At 45.9% G+C, this 21826-nt stretch overlaps 1 protein-coding gene across 1 annotated transcript in view; it reads right to left on the bottom strand.

Annotated features, from left to right (window-relative positions):
* Nucleotides 1–235: 235 nt before the first annotated feature.
* Nucleotides 236–21826, bottom strand: part of SYK (spleen tyrosine kinase) — a 63767-nt gene continuing 42176 nt past the window's right edge. Inside the window, exons 4-14 of the mRNA XM_004684485.2 lie at nt 21651–21789; nt 18974–19052; nt 18532–18581; nt 16633–16701; nt 12317–12395; nt 10834–11011; nt 8402–8611; nt 7218–7407; nt 4940–5080; nt 4214–4326; nt 236–1452 (exon numbers count right to left, since the gene is read on the bottom strand). Of these exons, the coding sequence (XP_004684542.1) occupies nt 1380–1452; nt 4214–4326; nt 4940–5080; nt 7218–7407; nt 8402–8611; nt 10834–11011; nt 12317–12395; nt 16633–16701; nt 18532–18581; nt 18974–19052; nt 21651–21789 (1321 nt within the window). The 3' untranslated portion in view covers nt 236–1379. The remainder of the gene's footprint in view (nt 1453–4213; nt 4327–4939; nt 5081–7217; nt 7408–8401; nt 8612–10833; nt 11012–12316; nt 12396–16632; nt 16702–18531; nt 18582–18973; nt 19053–21650; nt 21790–21826) is intronic.

Here is a 21826-nt window from a genome sequence, read left to right on the forward strand (position 1 = left end):
AGGGATCCTCTTTTGAACAAAACGATTAAACCAGCAGGTAGCATGATTTCAAAGCGTATGTATGGCTTCTAAAAATTTCTTAAGTTCTAGTGACTCGTATCTTTCTGGCCAAGCAAAAGTGCCCATTTTTCTTCTTCCCACCTGGCTGCTCTCTTTTGGGAGTGTAAGCCACCACCTCTATCCGCTGGACACATACTTTCAGATGTGTTCTATATATCTGAAGAAGAGACGGGTTTGGAATGACCTAAGAAAGAAGACTAAACAGCACTTTAATTCTCAAGGGTCACAACAACATTGACATGAGTGGGCAGATGACTCAAGGATTAACTAAGACTGGGGAACTAGGAAAGAATTCTCAGGTCTTGCGACTTCAACCCAAAGTCAACTCAGTAAGGCCTGCTTGTGGCGAAGGCCAGAGTGTCTGGCTTTATTATCAAACCAGAATTTCTTCAGAAACTCATTTTTTAGGTGCCGGTCTTCAGGTTGTCCCTCAGAGGGCATTCTGGCAGGAGCTGTCTGCAAGGGAGGGAGCGCAGGCACCAGCCAAGGGACACAGCCCGATGCTGCCTGTGTGTGGTCAGACTGAGTTAACGTCCTCCTGCTCCCCTATGTGGTCCTGTGAAAAGATTGATTGACTTGTCTCCACTCAAGTACAGTCTCCTGAGAGTGTGCGGCAGAGGCCTTCGGGGGAAGAAAGCCAAGCAGATTCATTCAAAGGCCCCGTCTTTCACGTCTTTTCATAGACATGAATCTTTTGTCTCAGAACTTTACCCACCAGGAGCTGGATGCTAACTTAGGAACGACACTGGTCCAACTAGCTTTTTTTTTTAAGCCTCAAAACCCTTATCATCAGAAGAGATTTTTGGTGGCATCACTCAGAGTCTCAGCCAGTCAGAACCAACTTCTGGAGACAGCCAAGGCCCTTTTCCTCCCCTTTCTTTCTGGCCACCAGCCTCACTGCTAACTGCACCCTCTGAGCACTTAAAATGCAGAGTGGGTGGCAGGCACAGGTCCTGGCAATGCCTCCAGGTCTGCCCTGTGGTCCAGTGCAGCCCAGAACCAAGCTGGTGAGACAAGAGAGAAGTCTGAAAACATGCTGAATATCACCAGCCATCACAACCACGATGACAGAAAACAAGTGAATCCCTGGGCCCTTTGAGCCAGTTATCTTGTCTTTCCTCCCACAGCTCTTTGTGACACATTTGCTATGCAGAGGATGAGTTCCAGGGCAGGCTTTGGGGTTCACAGTCATGGGCCTATCCCACAAGGCTTGCTCTCTTGAAGTGAGGGAGATGGAGGTACTCAAAATCCATGCAGTGAAATGCATTTTCCTGTGGCCTCTCTTTGCTGGAAGGCGGCCACAGACAGGCATGGAGTCGTTAGTTAACCACATCGTAGTAGTAATTGCGTAACCGCAGCTCCACTGCTACAAATCCGGGCCTGCTCTCCACCCTGAAAAGAAAAGAGACTGACTAGTAAGTCAACAGCTCCTGAAAACCCACCCATCACAGCTGGGACTTCCAGGCCCCAGTCTAATGCTGCGCCCTCTGGTGGCTTCTTCTGGAGCCTGCAGCTCCAGTCTGAAACATCTACAATGTCAGTCCACCCAAGTATCTAGAACCCTAATTTGCAATCAACAGGCCTCCAGGTGACTCACGTTCACCTTAAAAATGAATAAGTTTTGACCCTCCCTGGTGGCGCAGCGGGTGAAAGCACTGCACTAAGAAGGTGAAACCACTTCCGCATGAGTTCGATTCCCGCCTGCCCCGGAGGTGACCACATGGCGTGGCAGACCTCTCCTGACCCGCCCGCTGCTCCCCTCAGCAGTGTACTTCGTCGATCTGCCTGTTCTGCTCCCCACACTGGTTCTGGTGAAGTCTTTCGCCACCCCTGAGTCTCGACCTGTACCCCAGTTCTGTATGCACAAATAAATAAATTTAAAAAAATGAGTAAGTTCTGAACTTGAAGGCAGAGTCTCTTTAAACTGCAGGTAAGAGGCTCTCTCCTTGTGACCTAGCAAACTGAATGTCTGAAGATATTTGTTTAAAAAAAAATGCAAACACAACTTTAAATTTCCCTCCCCTATGCCAATCAGATTGCTCAGGATTTTCTGAAAATTTCTTATTAAAACTCAGTTTGTTTATGGTTGAAGCAAAGACCCAGGTGTTGACAATTATAAATTTTAACACAGCAAAACCTTATTTTTTGTCACTGCTGGCAGGTGAGGCAGTAGTGGTTAAAAATTTGAACATCTTGGGGCCTCCCTAGTGGCACAAGGGATTAAGACACAGCACTATGAAGCTGTCCACTGCCCCTAAGCTCAAGTTCAATCCCCAGCCAGGGAGCTGACCCACATGGCGCAGCAGACCTCACCTGTCTCCCCCGCTGCTCCCCTCAGCAGTGTGTTTCAGCCAGTCTGCTTGCTCTACTCCCCACCCTGTCTGGTGAAGCCTCTTACCTCCACACCTTTGGCCTACACCCCACCTCTTGCATTCATAAGTAAATAAATCTTTTTAAACTTTTTTTGTTTGTTTTAGCAATTTTCAAACTCTAACCTTTTCAGACATCTCTGCTTTCTCTCATGTGGGAGTGAACAGGGTTGGTGGGAAGCAATTGCTTTTCAACTAAGAATCGAGTTTCAGTTGCAAGCTACTTTTCTTATTTTATAATGTTATCTATCTATCTACCTATCACCTATTTACAAATCTGTCACTGGTGAAGGCGTCTGACTTCACAGTGGAGAAAATGACGAGAAAAGAAACGTCAATAGCCTTCAGGAACATACGGGGATCATTTGCATTCCCTTCATTCAATTCTCTAGATTCTGGATACTTCTTATGCCTCAGAGACTGTGTCCTTTCCTTCTGTGGAGAAACTGCCTCAGCATGGAGGGCTTCCCAAACACCCAAGAGGCAGCACACTGCTGGGCCCTGGGCCCTCCACGGTTTTGAACTCCCATGGGGCTTGTCAGCTTCAGAGGACACACCTGCTTTTTTTTTTTTTTTTTTCCAGTGCTCCTGTTTCCCTTCTCGCCCACGTGAGACCTACACAGCACCCACAGGCGAGAGCAGCGCCCTGGCCTCTGAGTGCAGACAGGGTTTCCCCCAGGCCTTGGCCTCCTGGCAGGAGGTGAGAGAGGAGGTGGCTTCTCTCCTCCCTCCTGGGGACTGAGTATCCGGATTTGTGAGCAGAGGCCAACCTGTCCACCTCTTGGATAAGGACCAGTCACCATGGTGACATTTACTTCCAGCCATCACGGTACGTGGAAAAGGGACTGAAGCAGCCCCCGGCACTCCAGAATAGGGTGGTAATGGGAAAGGGAGCGAGAGTTTGGACCGGGCCACGAGAGGGGGCAGGCGACACTGTTAGAAGCTGTGCGGGTCGGTGGGGTACATTTTGGGTTTCTGAGCTCCCTAGGGGTCCCTGACTTAGGGAGAAAGTTAGGGCAGGAGGAGAAGGCTTGACGCTGAGGATGCTCACGAATAGGGCTGACCGGAAGCACAGCCTATGGGAAGCCGCTGATGGCAGGCTGGCTTGCCGGTCTTGCACGTGACAGAACCGCCATAAACGATGTGGGTGCCACTGCCCTGGTGCTGGGGGCACCCTGGGCGCTGCGCGTATGCCCTGGGCCTGTTGCGCTGTTGCTGGCCCGTGGGGACCCACGGCCACACAGGCCCACCGCCAGGACAGCCGTGCTGCAGTCCCTCACAGTATCGGTGCTGACCACGGTTAGCTGGGTATGACCTCAGTGATGCCGGCCTCCCACTCATGTAAGCTTCTTCCAGTGCAGGTGGCGATTCCAAGGGCCCCTGCCACATGCGGGCCACTTCCTGCCCACTCAGCTCGTCTGACTCCCCACGGCTGTGCTTTTCTCCTCATGAGCCCCACTGCTTCGGGTCTCCTGGTAAAGGCCCCTTGGCCTCCGTGGCAGCACCAGAGGCTCTCTTGGACTCCTTTGACTCTGGTCACACCACCGTCCTCCTGGTGGTTATTTCTGTGTCTCAGTTTTGATATACTGGATTAGAGTAATTCCTAAATTCCTAAGCTTCCCAGACAAGTTACGAGTGCATGGTGCAGGAAGCAAGCTGTCTCCTCTTTTAGCGAGGGGCCCGTATCTGAGTCGCTGTCGGAGACTTTGTGCTTCTGTTTAGTGCCCGGTCACCCCCCCCCCCAAGCCGGGGATCTGGCCAGGTGGCAGACAGTGGCTACTCACTCGTACGTCCAGCACAGATTCATCAGATCGTACATCTCCCTCGGGCAGCCTGCAGGACACCCCATCCTCTCTCCTTTCTCCAGCATGGCTGAAACTTCACTTCCTTTCATTCCCTAAAACATGCAAAAGATATCTGAGCTTTCCGAATGTAATTTAAGGACGCAAAACAACGATCAAGTTCCATGCCCAGAACCCCACAAGAGCACAGACTCATGTGACTGCAAGAATATCAAGAGCCCCTGATCTGTGGCTCAGAGGTCAGGAGAAGGGGAGCCCTTGCAGGCTGGGGCCTCCCGAGGTCTGTCTGTTTCTTCTCGTGGGGGCTGGTTTCTGGGCTGTGCCCCGCTTGAATGCCTCAAGCTGTATCCTAGCATTGTGTACTTTCTAGTATGGATAACCTGATTTCAAAAATCTAAAAACAGTAACACCTACACATTTGACACTGGAAATTGTCATTATTTCTAGATGGACTCTAATGAATGCTGATATAGATACAATTGTTAAGCATATTCATATGTGTAATGCACAGTGAAAAAAATCAGACTGTTCAGGCAGCATCAAATTTCTAACTCAACTTAGAATAAAATGACATGTTAACTGCTCATTGCCAAAAGGTGGCAGAGGACTGCGAAAGAAGCCCTCGCTTTGATCCCAGGGTCCCCTAAAGAGCCTGCGTTTGCCTGTTCTGATGACTCCTAGTTAAGAAACAAAGCAGCAATGGCTCACTCGATAAGGCTTCTGCCCGTAGGAAAATGCTTCCCACATGAGCACCCCGAAGCTCCAGACGTCGCTCTTGCTGGAGAACTTGTAGTAGTTGATGCACTCGGGCGCGTACCACTTAACAGGCCACTTCCCGTGGGTCTGCGCCTGGGGGCCAAGCAAACGAGATGGTCATGGAGAATGAAGTGGAGCGCACATCTCCCGGCAGCCCAGTGGGCAGCTGCTCAGGTGCCCACAGACAGGGCGTGAACAAAGGAGTGTGTCGTGGAGGCTATCCCCAGCCTGGGAGGGGCGGGGGCTCGCCACACCGGCGCAGCATGGGCAGGAGCTGCGCTGGCCTTCGCCCTGGGAGGTGGTGTCCACCGTGGACTGTACCTGCCACCGCTGCCCTCAGAGAGGGTTCGTGCGGCCACATTTATCTCGCCGGTATTTTACAATTCTCAGAGAAGAATGAAAGTAGGCCCCACAAAGTGGACAGCGTGTGTGTACATGTCAGTAATTACAAAAATAGTCTATCTTGCAATCTGAAATTTGAAGATTTAAGTGCCCATTTTTGGGTTCAGATCACATCAGTTTCTTGTACCTTTTAGTCTTTTCTCTTTTGGTCAGTCACAGTTTCCTGAAGCCAATCTTGGTAAGCCCAGGGATGGCGTCTCCAGATGGCCCAGCCACACCTCCCTCTACCACGTTATTAATTTCAGATTTGATTAAAACAGGTGAACAATTCATCACGTCTGCTTTTTGAAGGTGATTTTGAATTCTCAACTGATAAAAACATAACCTCTGGCAAATCCTAAACATGATGAAGATTGAGCCTTTCTCCACCATCACCGCAAAATCCCCATTCACAGAGAGAATAGTGTATGATAATTTTTCTGGAGTTCTCCCAGAAAAATCTATAAAAAGATTAAATGGGTAATATATATCTTTGCGGGGAAGATAGTAAGGTGGGGGGTGGCATACACTTTCTGCACTTTACTTTCAAACTTTTCTGCTTCATGTTTCATAGGCATGCAGATTTCTATGTCTGCAGATGCAGATGAAGTCCCTTTGAGAAGAGTTAATTGCACACTTCATGTAAATCTACCACGGCTGATTTAACCAGCCTCCTACTCAGAGGCCATTAAATAGCTCCCTGATACTTGCTATTGCTCCCCACTCTAGAATGCGCATTGCTGACAGCATGTGCTGGGGTACATGTGGGCCCTTGGGGGGCGCTGCTGGGCCCGAGGGCACCTGTGCTGACTGACTGTCTCATGTTACAACCCCGCAATGCCCCGCATACTCCTCTGGTCTGGGGTCTCCATCATCTGCTTCCACCCCTGTCGCTTCCCTTTACTCTCATTTAACTCTATTCGTTTCCACTTCACTTGGCTTTATTTTTGGAGAGAAATCCAGATCCCCAGCTTCTCAGTAATATTCGGCCTCTTTTTGGTGGCTTCTAACCTGTTTTTTTCCTGTGCACACTGTGATGACCCTTCTACGGTCAGTACTTATATATCCTGTCAGGCAGCTCATGGGAAGCTGCTCCTGTGTCTCGTCTTGCACGCTGACCCTTTGCTCAGGTCTGCCATACATACTACCTGCGTGCCCTGGGCTGCCTGTCAGAGACAGGGTGAGTGCGAGGGGGTGGCCCGGTAGGTAGGCACGCCCCTCCAGCTGCTCCATGGTGTGGAAATTGGGATGAGCCCCTGCAGCCACTGTCTAGTTAGACTTCAGGGTGCACCACCTACTTCTGAGGGCGCTGGGCAGTCTCAGAGACCTGAGCACCTGGACATCTATCCTCTTCTACAAACTGAGACTCGGTTCCATCGTTTGCCAGAGGGTGAGCACAGACTCGCAAACACTGAGGTGTATTTTGTAAGAGACGGGGGTTTTATCTTTTTCCCTTCATTTAGTGGCCATTTATTCATTTGAGGGGTCAGAGAAAAACTCTGAGATATTCCACAAGAATCAACCTGTTGAAACTGTGTTTTCCTAAGTAATTTAATGAAGGGATTCTATCATGTTTGTTTTTTAAGGCATCATTTAGTGCCTTGATTCCCCACTGTTGCAAGGAACATGGTTTGAAAGATACTTTTTGGAGGAAATCTGAGAGCATGAGAAATTGGGGTATTTCCATTTTATAAACAATAGAATCGAAGCATTAATAAGAACATTTTTACACGGCGATTTTTAAATAGTTAAACTGCTTATTGAATCCCAACTATAATAAAATAAACATACATTTGCCTTTTAAGTTTTCATGACCTTCTGTTCTGAATATTGGCTAAATAACTCCTACCTTGTAGTAGTTTTCATCAGCACGAAGTGCTTTGGAAAGTCCAAAATCACTGATCTTGGCATAATGCTGAGTAACCAGCAATACATTCCTTGCAGCCAGATCTCTGTGCACAAAATTGCACTCCTCCAGGTATTTCATTCCCATAGAAACCTGATGAACCAGCTCTATGATGTTCTTATCCTTGACATGCCTGCAAGTCACAATGTGTCATTAGTCATTGGACAGAAATCCATTCCAGAACAACCGGCCAAGCTCCTCCTGCAGACAGAAGATGCACCAACCACTCTCCTGATCTTATATGGTAATCATGACCACTGGTAAGTAACCTTGCTAACCCATAGCTGTTCAAGACCGAACACCATTCTTCTGGTGTTCAAATGGTATGATTATCAAATGCAGTAAAACGCAGATGTCAGACCCTGCTCATGGAGAGACTGGTTTCAGTTCAAACCCTTGTTTCAATATTGACTGTCAGTTTTGTACTTGTAAGGGTATATGGGGTGAGGTGACAGCACCCCCTTCTCTAAAGATGTTGACCCAGTCTAAGTGAAGCTCAAACACAGTGTGGCAAATGGGATGCTTTACACAGTGACGGCTGTCTGGACTTTCCTGCGTGGGCTCCCTCTCTCGACCAGGGTGGGGTGGAGCACAGTGTGACTACGCCATAGGGGTCTGATCAGCGAACAGCACTGCGTATTTCAAAGTAATTATGGGAACACAGAGATCGAGCAGCCATGTAAGACACCACTGCAGCCAGATCTCTGTGCACAAAACTGCGGGAACATGATAAAATGCCTATTTAATATTAAAAAGAGTGAAAGGAGAGGTCGCTTGTTAAGATATTCTTTAGGCTATCACCCAGTCAACACAGGGTGAGCAAAGGGAAAGAATGAGAACCAACTTGTTGATTAGAGCTTTTCTCTGAACACTGAGAAATAAAAGAGCCTTTGGCCTAAAGTCTATGACGGTCTTCCCTCCTCCTTCCAAATCCTGAAAGCAGATGGACCCTGGGGAGGTGTGGGGGGAGGAGCAGATGGATCCTGGTTGGGGGGTGTGGGGAGAGGAGCAGATGGACCCCGAGGGGTGTGGGGGAGAGGAGGCTCCCTGGAGAAGTCAGGCTACCGTGGGGGTCTGGCAGGGGTCCCGCGGCTCAGCATTAGCTTCCGAGCCACCTGAGAACCTGCCTGTTCTGCTGTAAGTATTTATTAAGGGGGCCGAGTTCTGCCATCTCCATCACCAGCATCCAGGACTCGGCTTCGCAGATCCCGATCATGCGCACGATGTACGGGTTGTCTAGTTGCTGCATGACGTTGGCTTCTGCTAGTAACTCATCTTTCAGAGCAGGGTCGTTGGCCTCGTTTTTCAGAATTTTCACAGCCACTGTTTTTACGACTCTGCAAAAGAAATCAGAATATGGCTCACTTCCAGGTAAATCTCCCACGAAAAATAATTCCTGTGCATAAAATGGTGTTTGGAAATACCTGTAGTGGAATGGAAATGCGCCTGAAGAAGCCATAGCACACATTTTCTAGCACGTTCTCTCATTATATAGACAAAGATCAACACCTCCTTAGGGAAAAATAATAGGAGTTGTGTGGACTAGGAGTTGTGTGGACTAATGCCCCCGTCAATGGGAAAGTCTAAATTGCAGAACATTTAAGTAGCTTTCAAGCAAAACTTACATACACGGAATTCTGCAACATCTTGCAGTTTACCATCTCGGTTCAGGTGCAATGTATGTGAATATCAGTGTTCTTTGATGTTTTCTTAAAATAAATCATTATTTAGAACAATTCTCTCAGAAAAGTGGAAATAGAGGGACATTTCCTTAACCCTAGAAAGAGCAAGTACCAAACTATAGCTAACATCATGCTTTATGTGAAAAATTTAAAGTTTCCCCCCAGAAATAAGGAGTAAGAAGTGAGGCTACCATCACTTTTATTCAATATCTAACTGCAGTTACTGGCTCATATGGTAAGCCAAGGGAAAAATCAGAAAAGTGTGACAATTAGACATGATGCAGTAAAACTGTTCTTACTCATAGATGACTTACTTCTGGGTCAAGAATATATAAAGTTGTAGAAACAATAAAAGAAAATATTAGGAGAATTTAGCAAGATTATTGGGTGCAGGTCAAATGAGCTCTCCACACACAGCAGTGTCAGAGATGAGAAGATAACATTTGAATATGATAACATACACATATACATTGAATTGATTAAATATCTACAAATGAAGCTAGCAAAAGAACTTGTATAAACCTTTACACACAAACATAAACAACTCTGCCAGAGAAACCCATGATAACGATTACCATGGTAAAGCAGAGCACTTGGTACTGTAAGGACATCATTCTACTCCAGGCTGACCTATAGGGCCACTCATCTCTCCAAATCCTCTAGCTGAAATGATATATCTATAGTCATGTCTATGCTAATTCATATAACTAATTAAATGAGAAATTTAAGTATCATAAATTAGGTGAAATAAAATTTGCATTTAGACTTGAAAAGTTATGTTGACTCAAGTGATTGTGATATACATACATATATTCATATATTCAAAAATAAGCACACCTGTCAGTTTAGTGTATGTACATATATTTATACACATATGTAGATGAGGGAGGATCAAAAGCAAGAGTCTCTGTGCTTAGCTTCTATATTCTATATAAGAATATGTCTATATTCTTAATCCATAGATCATGTAATTATCTTAGAAAGAAATTCTACAAAAAGTTGCTCAAATTTAAAATCGCATGACACTTCACCATATTCATATCAGTAACATGCAAACTAATGCATATTTAGAAGGTTCGTTTCAAAGACCTTTGGAAACCATTATTTTTTACTGAACATTCTATGCATTCTAAAGAGCAAGTGAAGCATAAGAAATTTTCATATTTAGCAATTCCTATATTAATATAATATGTATTATTATTTGAAATTGTAGGATAAAGCAAATAAATATTTATGCTGACATATTACAATTTCCTGGGTTAAAGAAATGAGACACAATAAAAAAGCCAAAGCAAGTAAGTGAACATACTGCAATTTATCAGTGGATGATTATATTTTAACTAACTATACAGATGTGTATGTGTGTGCCTATAATCATGTCAAAATATAGCTGCTGATATTAGGTAACAGAGCAGTATTTGAGTGGTATAGCTGGAATGCTTTCAATTTCTTACCATTTGCTTGTTTCTATTTTTTTTTTATTATAGTAGTTTGTTTTTACATCATTTTGTATCTTTTCCCATCTCAGCTGTAGTCCCCGTACACTTCCCACCACCAATTCACCTGTGTGCCATCACTATAGTCCTGTGCACTCCCTCATCCAAGTTTCTGTTTTTTAATTCTCTTTAAGGTACATGTACTACATCTAACCTAAAGTAGATAACTATAACTATATATATATAACTATATATATATATATACATAATGGATGCTTTTATTACAATTGCTCCAGAAATGAACAGAAATTATAGTATTAATAAAAAAGGATTTCCACGATAGGCCACGTTTGGTATTGGGGGCTAAACGTATGTAACACACACACACACACACGGAGACCGGGGATCTGAACAAACATGACGTGACGCAAAGCCACTTACTTTTTCATCTGGTAGTAGCCCTTCTTCACAGTCCCAAAGTTGCCAGAGCCCAGTTCCTTTTCCTCCAGGGTCAGCAGACTCCGGTCCAGGTAGACCTCCTTGGGCCTGATCTCCTCAGGGTCCGCATAGGGGCTCTCGTACACCTCGGTGTCCATGGGCAGGGCTTCTCTCTGGGCATCTGGGGCACCGCCAAGAAACACAGCATGGGACCGCACGCTCCCGGATGTCCCTGCACCTCCTCTTCCTGCCTCCTGTGGCCATGCCTTGCCTTCCCCAACCCTGTGTCACCTTGGGCAGTGGGGGTGCCTAAGCACTCAAGGCAAGACGTCCCCCCACTCACGGGGGCAGTAAAACCCCTCATCCTTGTGATGCCTGCCCTCCATTCTTGGGCACTGAAATTGGTATAAAGGTAAGCCAGGTGTATGCTGGCGGCCATGGTGGCTTTAAGCTATAACTGAACATTCTCTGACATACCTCCCTGGAGAGGCCGGGTCTCTGTCGCCTCCGTGGTGAATTCTGTAAGGGTGCCGAGCACCAGAGCACCTCAGAGTGATGTCCTGATCTACTCTGGCAAGACTGTAAGGGCTCTGTACCTGCTGGTTTTTTTTTTTTTTACTGAGAAGCTGGCTTTCACTGCAGGGCTGTGCTGACAGTGATGCCTTCCACAAAAGGAGCATTTAGAGAACCCAGACTTAGGGGAGACAGGTGACTCTGGCGGCCTCCACGGCCACTCCACTGCTCTGGGGCCTGGCCCAGGCCGCCAGTCCCCACGTGACAATGGGAGACCCTGAGCCACAACCACCCACCTCGCTGTGCCCTGGCCAGATTCCAGCTCCCATCGAGATAACTAAACAGAGGTAGTTAACTATTTATTACTGTTTTAAGCTGCTACATTTTAAGAATGATGATGATGATGATGATGATGATTTTAGCAATAAACAGATTGAGTTTGGCAATAAAGAAATAACGTGGGGTCACTAAAAGAATCTTCACAGTTGTGCAGAGATCACATCTCTAAGAGCAAGTCTAGAAATGGTGACTGTGTTCACTGAGGACATGGTTTCCTTTGGCTTTTCGAGATATCAGTCAAGTCCTCATATACACCTAGAGTCCAGCAACTCGCAGACATCCCACCAGCAACCTAGCACTGCGCTTTATGCTGAACATACTACTGGACACAAAGATGCTTCCAAGAACATAACCTTCACGGGCATGTTTGCTTTGGGCCATATCAGTACTACAGGCAAGAAACTCAGAGGCAGCATGTCAAGTATGGCTCATCTACCACGAGGAGGCCTGCAGGCAGTCCCTCCTGACCACGCCGCCATCCACAGGCCGTGACACCTGCTCCCTGCTCCACACAGCAGCGTATCCCCGGGAGCTCTTTCTGGCAGTGGGGTGAAGGAGCCAGTCAAGCGTAATTTCCAAGTGCCCCTGGAAACTGCCCCTGTGCTTGGGGTCCAATGACTAAAGCTCTTCTCACCTCGTTCCGCGGCCCAGGACCCTCCGTCCGGCTCGTAGGGGTTGAACGTGCTCTCCGGTCGGTTCCCAGGGGATGAGGTCTGAGGACACAGATAACATAGGTCACTTCCTCATGAACGCAATGTTGAGATGATCTGCATAAGTATTTTTATTTTGAGGTAATTATAGTGTGATTTTATGCAGTAAAACAAAGGTAAGGATTAGAAGGCAGGACAAATAGCGGCATGGCTTATCTCATTCTTCGGGCAACTGCTTGGGCCTTGTGTGGGCTGTGGAAGGGTCAGGCCCCTCCGGCTCAAGGGGCCTGCCAGCATCTCAGAGTGGGTGTGCGAGAGAATTAACCCACTGTTCAGGTAGAATTCCTCCCTCGCTATCATCCCCTTCTACCAAAGGATGTGGGGGGCATTCGGGGGGTTGTTATTCCCTTAGACTCATATTCCTCTGTTAACTTTTTCTCTACCAGTTTATATTATATGGGAGTTGTAGTGGGTTGTTTGAAAAGTCCTGACACGTGTAGGCTTGAAAAACTACATCCTGGCTTTTCCGATAACCCAACAGGAAAAGAAGATACAGAACTACCAATGTTTCCATCCACTCCTCAATTCCAAAGCACCTCTGCATTTCTATGTCCACCTGTACCTTTAATATAGGGGAGACTTTAATATAGGCAACACTTGGTGGTGGCCCAGGACACACTGGCAGGGAGCTCTAGTCCCCAACGGGAAGGCTGCTGAGGCCAGCCCGGGGCTACGTCCACATGACCACCCTCACCATCATCTTCACCATGGAACTTGTGCAGTAGGGAAGTCTGACTTTGCTAATCCGAAGGAAGGTAATTAATTCTTCCTCATCTGGAGCAGGAAACTAAAGCATCTTAAAACAAGGCTTCGCTAGTGGTTATTAATGGCCACCTTCCCAATTATTATTTGACCAACATCAATTTGCACCATGTAATAACGGGAAAGTGTCCGTCCACCCTCTGTCGTCCTATTACTTTCCCTGTTCGAGTTTCTCAGCTCTTCCTGATCGATTTAACTGAAAACAAGCTTATTGCTCCTAAAAGTGTTGGTCTAAGGGAAAACTGGATAGTTTCAACAATTGGTTCTTGTTGTTTTGGTGAGAGCTAAACAGAAATCCCTATTTCCACTTATTTCTCAAAGCCCAAACACTGGCCACGAAGAAATGAGATACTGCCAGATTTTGGTGACACTGAAAGAAACAGAGACAGTAAGCTCACTCTTACGCGGGCACTTCGTTTCCAGCACACACACGGCCCTGTCTGCCCGCCCGGAAGCAAAGCACTGCAATGCAGGCCCAGGCGCCGTCTCCAAAACCTTGGCTTCCTCCATAACGTCTGCCAGAACCACAGAGCCTGCTCCCAGGGCAAAGGCCCTCTGAGAGGGGCACCGATGGCATGTCCTCGGGGCCATTTCTTCACAGGCTACCCCAGCATCCCCATAATGTATGATGAATGAAAACAGAACACAAAAGCCACAGCACTGCTATCTAGCCACGGATAGAGCTCCGTAGCGCTCTCTGCTGGTGAGCAACGAAGTGAGTCAAGGGTACCCAGAAGAAAGTTTTAGGAAAAAAATGGGAAGCCCGCTGATATGTCAATTAAAAGGGCAGTGGTTGGAATTGGAAAAACATGGAAGCAGCCCAAATGCCCAAAAGTAGATGACTGGATAAAAAAGATGTGGTACATATATACAATGGAATATTACTCAGCAACCAAAAAAGAGAAACACATGTCTTTTGCAGCAACTTGGATGGAGCTGGAAAAGATCATGCTTAGTAGATAAGCCAGAAAGAGAAAGAAAAATACCGGATGGTGTCACTCATAGCAGGAGTATAATGGGCCAGGCGAGAAAATAACAAAAATAATGAACAACCATATACCAGAGACATTTTGTGGGGGTGGAGTGGGGAATGGGATCAAAAACGGGGTGGGGGGAGGGAAATGCACGGGACTATGGTGATGGCACATGGGTGACTTGGTGATGGGAAACCCGCGGGGATTACAATCGAGATGGAAAAAAAAATGTACAAAATGATGTAAAAATAAACTTTTGTAATAAAAAAATTAAAAAGAGAATGAAAAAAAAAAGGAAAGAAAAAAAAAAGGACAGTGGTTGCACAGGTTAGTTGTCTTATGATGAAGGTGCAGATACAACCCATAGATTCCACCTTTCTCAAAATGCTCAAAGATTATGCCATTGAGAGTAACAAATTGTAAAGAATGAGCTCTAAGATGTAACAATGTCACAAAAGGTTTGATTAGTGCTTAAATTTAGTACTTTAATGTAAGTACTTGATTTTAGTACTTAATTTTACTTTAATGAAAAATACACTGCTGATCCACATTATCCCTTGTGCTTTGTATTTATTATTTATTCTGCTTTCATCGTTATTATCTTTTCTCACAAAGAACAACATGTAAAATAAAATGTTGATGGCTCCTCCCCCATCTTTACTAATGTTCAGAACAGAGGTCATGACTGCAGACACCACTAGGTGGCACTAGCTACTCTAACTTTCTACTTTTCGAAAGGGTCACAGATGATTTTTCTATAAATGTGATAGATTCAGGTAAAACAAAGCACCATGGACTATGGTGGATTGTATTTTCATGGTGGGTGTGGTGTGGTAACAAAGACTGAGGAGGGGACCCTCTAAAATAAAGACAACACTGCAAACCAGTTACCTCAATAAAAATAGTTAATTAAAAATAAATAAAGTTAATTTACTTCTAGGAACAGAAATTATGCAAATCAAATACAGGATAATTAAAACCAATCCCTCCATGATAATGAAAAGAAAAGCATGTCCCTGATGTCTTACTGGCTAGGGCTAACTTCAAATAGAAAATGTATTTGACAAATATTCTTAAGAGTACATGCTTGTGTTTAGGAACTAGGGAACTCAGAAGTGGACAAAAGAGCAGGACATTACTGTTCCTAAGGAGCTGACAGACTAATTCAGTTTTCTGATTAGGGAGAACTGCTGCACGTCCTAAGATGCATTTCCTAAACCTTAATTTTTACGCCCAGTCATCTTGCAAGACGTTGTCTAATTAGACAGCAGCATACTGTCACAGTGGCAGTGACAGGAGAGCCAGCAGGGTTCAGAAACACAGCATGTCACCAAACCTCCAAGTCCAGACCGTGAGCCCGGAGGCCACTGAGTCAGGCCAAGGAAGACGCCCTTGGTCAGGGCGCAGAATACTCAAGCTTTGACTCAGTTGCTCACCTTAGGAGCAAAGGTCTAAGATCTAGTGCTTTATAATGGGGTGGTAACCCATTTTCTCACAGGTCTGGCCCAGAGCTATAAGAACACTTGACCAATTAGAGGGGTCACCTAAACTATTCTGCTCCCTCTTCTCCAGGCTAGCCCTGCTAAATCATGCATTTAAATATGTCTTTATGTATTCAATCATCAGCATATATGTTGGAGCAAAACTTGAAAATGTGTTTCATTTGGAATTCTGGAACACATTTCCACATCTACGATAAATATGTCTTGGAGAAGGTGGCTTTGAAATATGAAACTTTCAATCTGCAAGGATGCTGTTCAAACTCTGCCAATTTTCTTTAATAGAGGGACAGGTTTATGGACTTAGAGAAACATTCTAATACAATTAAGAGCAGGATTTCATGAATTTGAGGATTACCTGTGCTTTATCCCTCCTCTCTTGCCACTGATGCCCGATTATGTTGAAAAGAATGTAGTAAGTCATCAAAAAAAAAAAACAAAACCTTTTTATTTTCCTCAATCTTACGCAAAGCAGGAAAATGTACCCTATGTAAAGATTATTGTCTCAAAAAGAAAAGTAGTGTTACTGACTTTCAAATTCCTTCTCATCAAATTCCTTCTCATCTTTACCTACATCAATTTACAGCCTGTGTGGGAAATCTACTGCCATAAAGAAGTGATCGGGCACCTGATGCCTGTAACATGCACGGTGCTGGGTACTCACTGGGCAGGACACACAGAGCCTCAGTCCTGCCACCTGCTGGGATCTGTGTCACCGTCACCATAGCACTGCAACATATGGTTCTGGCAATTCAACAGCAGCCTGGCTCACTTGGAAAAGACTATGCCACAGAAGAGCTACTCCCAGCCAGGTCAGCCTGCAACGACCCCACTTCAGCAGCGAGCACGCTCCCGGCCAGCAGAGGGAGCGGGACCCACAGGGAAAGCGCAGGGAACATCAGGCCACTTGGAGACACAGCCCAGGGGAGTGAGACAGTGCACAGGGAGGCAGGCAGGCACCTGCCTCCCTTAGTCAGGGACAGCAAGCAGGGAACGTTTTAGCACCTTTCTGTGGCCAGACTTGGAAAAGGAGTATGATATGAGTCTTGAGAGTATTCCACCCGCTGACCAGGCCTGGAAACCAAAACGGTAGAGAGGAACAGTAAATGTTTGAGAAAACAAACACAGCTCGATTATAACACATGATAACATGACTCGATTATAACCACACAGCTTCCCTTCCAGATTCTGCCGATGGGATTTACTCTGAGCTTCACGGGGGTGCTGGGAATGCTGGGAAAATATTTGGGTGACACTTTCCGGGGGGGGGGCTACACAGTTAGAACTGTTACTTTAAAAAATACGTGTTTCAGGCCCTCCCTGGTGGCGCAGTGGGTTAAAGCACAGCACTAAGAAACTTAAGCCACTTCAGCATGAGTTCTATCCCCGCCTGCCCCGGAGGTGACCACATGGCATGGCAGACCTCTCCTGGCCCACCTGCTGCTCCCCTCAGCAGTGTATTTCGTCGATCTGCCTGTTCTGCTCCCTACTCTGTCTCTGGTGAAGCCTCTCACCCTCCGCATCTCTGGCCTGTACCCCAGTTCTGTATGAATAAATAAATAAATCTTTAAAAAAAATACATGTTTCATATAGAATTATGTTACAAACTCAAGACAAATTTTCTTATTTCTTAGGGTTCTGGTTACATGCTCTTGGTGAAATTTCCTGAGAAGTTCACGGAGAACACAGCATTTCTTTCCTGAGTGAATTTCACCAGTTAATGAAATATTTTCCCAAAATATCTAGCTTCTTGAAGCCCCTTGTGGCTCAACATAAAGTAATACCCTTTAAAGTGTTCTCAACCCTAACTCCTCATCAGCCCCAGAGGAGAATGGACCTGTCTCTGGCACCTACAGCTTTAGTTAGGCGGGCCACGAGAAGTATAAGTGATATCTCTGCAACAGAGCTGCACTTCAGATGGTCTGCAAGTCCACTGGGATTTTAGCAAATTCAAATCCCCCAGTCTGGTGCCCAGGGCTGGCTGCCAGGGGCTTCAACATGGCATAGCAGTCAGGGGTTGTTCAGGGGAAAGAACACCCACTCCACTCTGTCTGCAGATTTTGTGTTTAAAAGATTAACAGGCCAAACGCAGGTGCAGATGGCACAGCTGGTGATGGGGTGTCACAACTCGCAGACAGCATGAATGGGCATCAGAGGCCAGACTGAAGTCCCTCCAAAAGAAGTGGGAAAGCCAGGCTCGCTTTGAGTATGTCTGCACCCAACATCTAGCAGTCTACAGCGGGTGGAGAGGGGCGATTTAGCTCTCTGTGGGGGCATCAGGCAGGCACGGAATGAATGAACCCCTTTGGAGAAGTGTGGTCAAGCCATGTTCCCATGTCCTACTGACATGGAAGGGGAGGGGACGCCTGGCCACACGCCTAAATGCATCCTTCTCCAGGGGCTTCTCTCATCTGATACCAATAAAATCCCACCCCTCGTCTTCCTCTGCTGTGCTTTCACAAAACAGCTCTCCCAGGAAGGTCAAGTCTTCTGATAGCGATGCCTGGGGAATTTCGACCAAAAGTGTTGGGCTGACATAAGACAACTCTTACACGTTACCAGCACACACGTGGTGAGGTGGTTCGTGCACAGTGGTCCATATAACCGGCTCACTGGAGACTGAACAGTGGGGTATTGTGCCCCAATCCAGCTGGAGGAATATTTCTGACTTAACATTGGGCTTTAACGTATTTTGCATGTGTTCAGAAAGTGGGGAGAATTTAATCAGGAAACTAAGAAAGCTTGGTTAGCATAGAACTGAAAATAGTCTCACTTTAGCTGACACCATCATTTCGGTTTATCGAGGGTAATTAAAAAATAACCATGACAACTCCACCTACAGGCTAAACCATGTATATGCTGCCTACAATTGCTTCACCCTTAGTGTCTTCTAAGAACACTTACCGCAGGATGGGAGCTTGGAAGCTGGGGACGAGTTCCAAAATTAACATTTCCTGGTTAGAAAGAGCATGGACAGTTACTGCATTACTGCTAGGTGGGCGTTCACCCACCCCCACTGCAGTCCAACCCATGTGACTGTAAAATATTACTGCTCTACAAGTAGCTACTTTTTCTGCACATATTTCTTTTTCTCTTCTTGCATTCCAATTCTCATGTATATAATTAAAACCCATACTTTTTTAAGTTATAGGTTACTTTAGATTCATGATATATATATATCATATATATCATATATATATATATATGAACTTGAAAGATCTGACATCATTTTTAATCAGTTAAAATAAGGTTGATCTCACTTGAGTTTGCAACAAACCAAATATCAAACAAGGCTGATGATTGTCAATAGTTTAAAGACCGTGGCTCTGATTTCTGAATGACTCACCTGCTTGCCCGATTTTCTGACATGGGACAGTGAGAACTCTCAACAAACCATCTGGTTTATAAGAATAATGCTCAACTAGCTGGAAGAGAAGAAAATCAAAATGTGTCATAAGTTACAGAGCAGAAATAATTTCCTCCAGAGCAGATGATTTTAAAAGTGATACATGCACAAATGTGTCCAACAGGACATGCCACTCCCATGTTCCTCCTGGCCTTTCTCAGACCTCCCCTCCCACCAGGGACACACACACACACACATCTTCCTTCAGGACTCTATTCTCCTTTTGGCTCGTCTCTTTCCTCCTTTGCTGTTTTTTCTTCTTGGGGTAGCATGTTGCATTTATTTGTTGTAGGCTCCCACATCCATGTGATATTGTGCAGGTGAATTCAGCATGCTAACATGCACTCAACCGGCATTCTGAGACAGGACAGAGGTGAGCTAAGGTAAATGAGAATGTTTCTTATCCTTGATGGGATGTTGTGTTCGTGGATCACAACACACAGAGTTTAATACTACAACAGTGCTGCAGGTGAAGGATTTGAAGGGAACCAAAGTTCTTCCTGTTCTGGTAAACGCGATGGTGTATTCTCAGGTGAAGGCTACTAAGGTTCTTTTTTTTTTTTTTAATATAATAGTTTATTTTTACATCATTTTGTGCATTTTTCCATCTCAGTCTAAGGTTCTTACAATAGGTGAGACCCCCACTCCACTCCCCCGCTCCACCCACTTCTCCAATTGTCACCCAACCATCTCCTTCAAATGCTTCTGTTTTACACAATCTACAAGAGAGGTTGGGAAAGTGGATTTTCCTTTTAAGCAAGAGTCTTGTAAAAATGGTCTAGAAAGTGCCAGGTAGTATCAGCTTTTTCAGGTCAATGCCACCTCTGTCACTTAGTCCTTTATTTATGTTTGAATAACCCGTTAAATTTTAAAAGCCATTTTACTCAAGTTCTACATTAAAACAGGCAGGGGTCAGTTGGGTCAGTTTGCCCTGTGGGTCTGCTGAACCCACAGCAAGAGCACTGGACTAGAGTAGCAATTACCAACTCCCAGGTAAACAGCACTGGACTGTGGGGCAGGCAGGGAACACAGCTCCTTGCCTTACTTCCAGGACAAAAACAATGGAATCAAGTGTCAAAATGGATGCTACCGCTGGCATTTCTGATGCTCTTTTTCAATATAAAGACTAAAAAGTCTTAATGAGGGCTGAAGATGGATAAGTCAGAGCAATCAGCAACTTTGTGAAAGTTCTGGGAAGGTACTTCACAGCAACTAGAAGTGCAGTCTGATGCTGGCTGCACAGACTTTGACACTGAAACAATAGTCATTCAGGAGACGCTGAATGGTTGTGCACTTGAAGCTCATGGTTTCCAGTGCTGCCATGGCAGCTGGAAGCTGAGTGCCTTTAGATGCATGCCTTCAGGGATTTTTTAAAAAGATTTATGTATTTATGCATACAAGAAATGTGGTACAGGCCAGAGGTGCAGATGGTGAGAGGATTCACCAGAGACACAGTGGGGACAGAACAGGCAGATCTACTGAAGTACACTGCTGAGGGGAGCAGTGGGCAAGACAGGAGTGGTCTGCTGTGCCCTGTGGATCAGCTCTCAGGCTGGGGGTCCAGCTCATGCTGCAGTGGTTGCGGAGAGCCTCACAGTGCTGAGACTTAACCCATTGTGCCACCAGGGAGGCTTTACCTTGAAGGATTCTTGTAGGGGAATTTGATGGGAAACTAATACCTGAAGGCAATATCTTATTCATCTCTGTGCTTTGCACTGGGCAATAGTCCTGAAAGGCTATAAATGTCACTGAAATAAAGCAAATAGTCATAATGCTGATGAGCCAAAAGATGAAAAACCGGTGTTACGACTATACAAGGAAAGACCCAGCATTCAGAAAAGAAAGTATTGTTTTTCAAATGTGGCATTAGGAATCCACATACATGAGGTGAAAGTTACTTCTCATGCTTTGGTAGTGAGAAGGTTTGCTGGTCTCCACTTTTGAAACAGGCTTTTGAGTTGGGTCCATCACTGGCTGACACCAGGATGGTCATTTCCTCCAGGGTCAGCTCCTGTGGCTGCCATCTAAAGACAAACTGTTCATGTCCAGAGCAGGCCAATGGGAAGCAGGGGTGGGACTCATCAGTGCCTCAGGAACTCCCACTTGGGAGCAGTTTCTGGTTCACTGTCAGTCTGGTCAAGAATAAGCCCTGTCAGAGCAGGGCTGAGGCACCCACACAAGTGTGTCTGGGCCATGCTGACACTTTGTAAGTCACCTTAATTTTCAGGGAGACTCATTCTGCAGTGAGAATGGTGCCTGGCAGTGTAGGTTCAGCTTGGCCTCTAGTCACAGGAGTGGTTGGCTGTCTCCAGGCCACCTTCCCGGCCCTCCATGTCTTAGTTTTGTGTGCAGTTGTCTGAAAAGCAGCTCAGGAGCCAGTTAGAAGGTTCTAGAGAGATACTTTCCAGACCCAGGGCAGTGTCTCCTATTAACTGCTGACAAAATTCTTGACCTGTACTGCCGTGGTGACCCATACTGAGTGATCCTGGGAAGACTGTGGAACCTTCCAGAGCCTTGTCCACTGGACCATCCTTTCTCACACTTGGTGTGAGGCATCTGGAGGTTGAGGGGATTGGGTAGGTTCTAACAAGCTCCAGGCTTGGAGGACCATGCTTACCTGCCAGAGTGTGTCAAACTTCTTCCCATCGGGGATGGAGAGCTTCCCTGTTTTGTCCTTATCGATGCGGTAGTGCAGTACCTTTCCTTCATGCAGCAGGCACAGGGCATAGGACCCATGGTTGTCCCTGGCCCTGATCCTGGAAGAGAGGAAGCAGCCTCGTGAATCCCGCCCTG

Source organism: Condylura cristata, unplaced genomic scaffold (genome assembly GCF_000260355.1).
Source record: "Condylura cristata isolate star-nosed mole 26May11 unplaced genomic scaffold, ConCri1.0 scaffold00017, whole genome shotgun sequence".
In the NCBI taxonomy this organism is placed as follows: domain Eukaryota; kingdom Metazoa; phylum Chordata; class Mammalia; order Eulipotyphla; family Talpidae; genus Condylura; species Condylura cristata.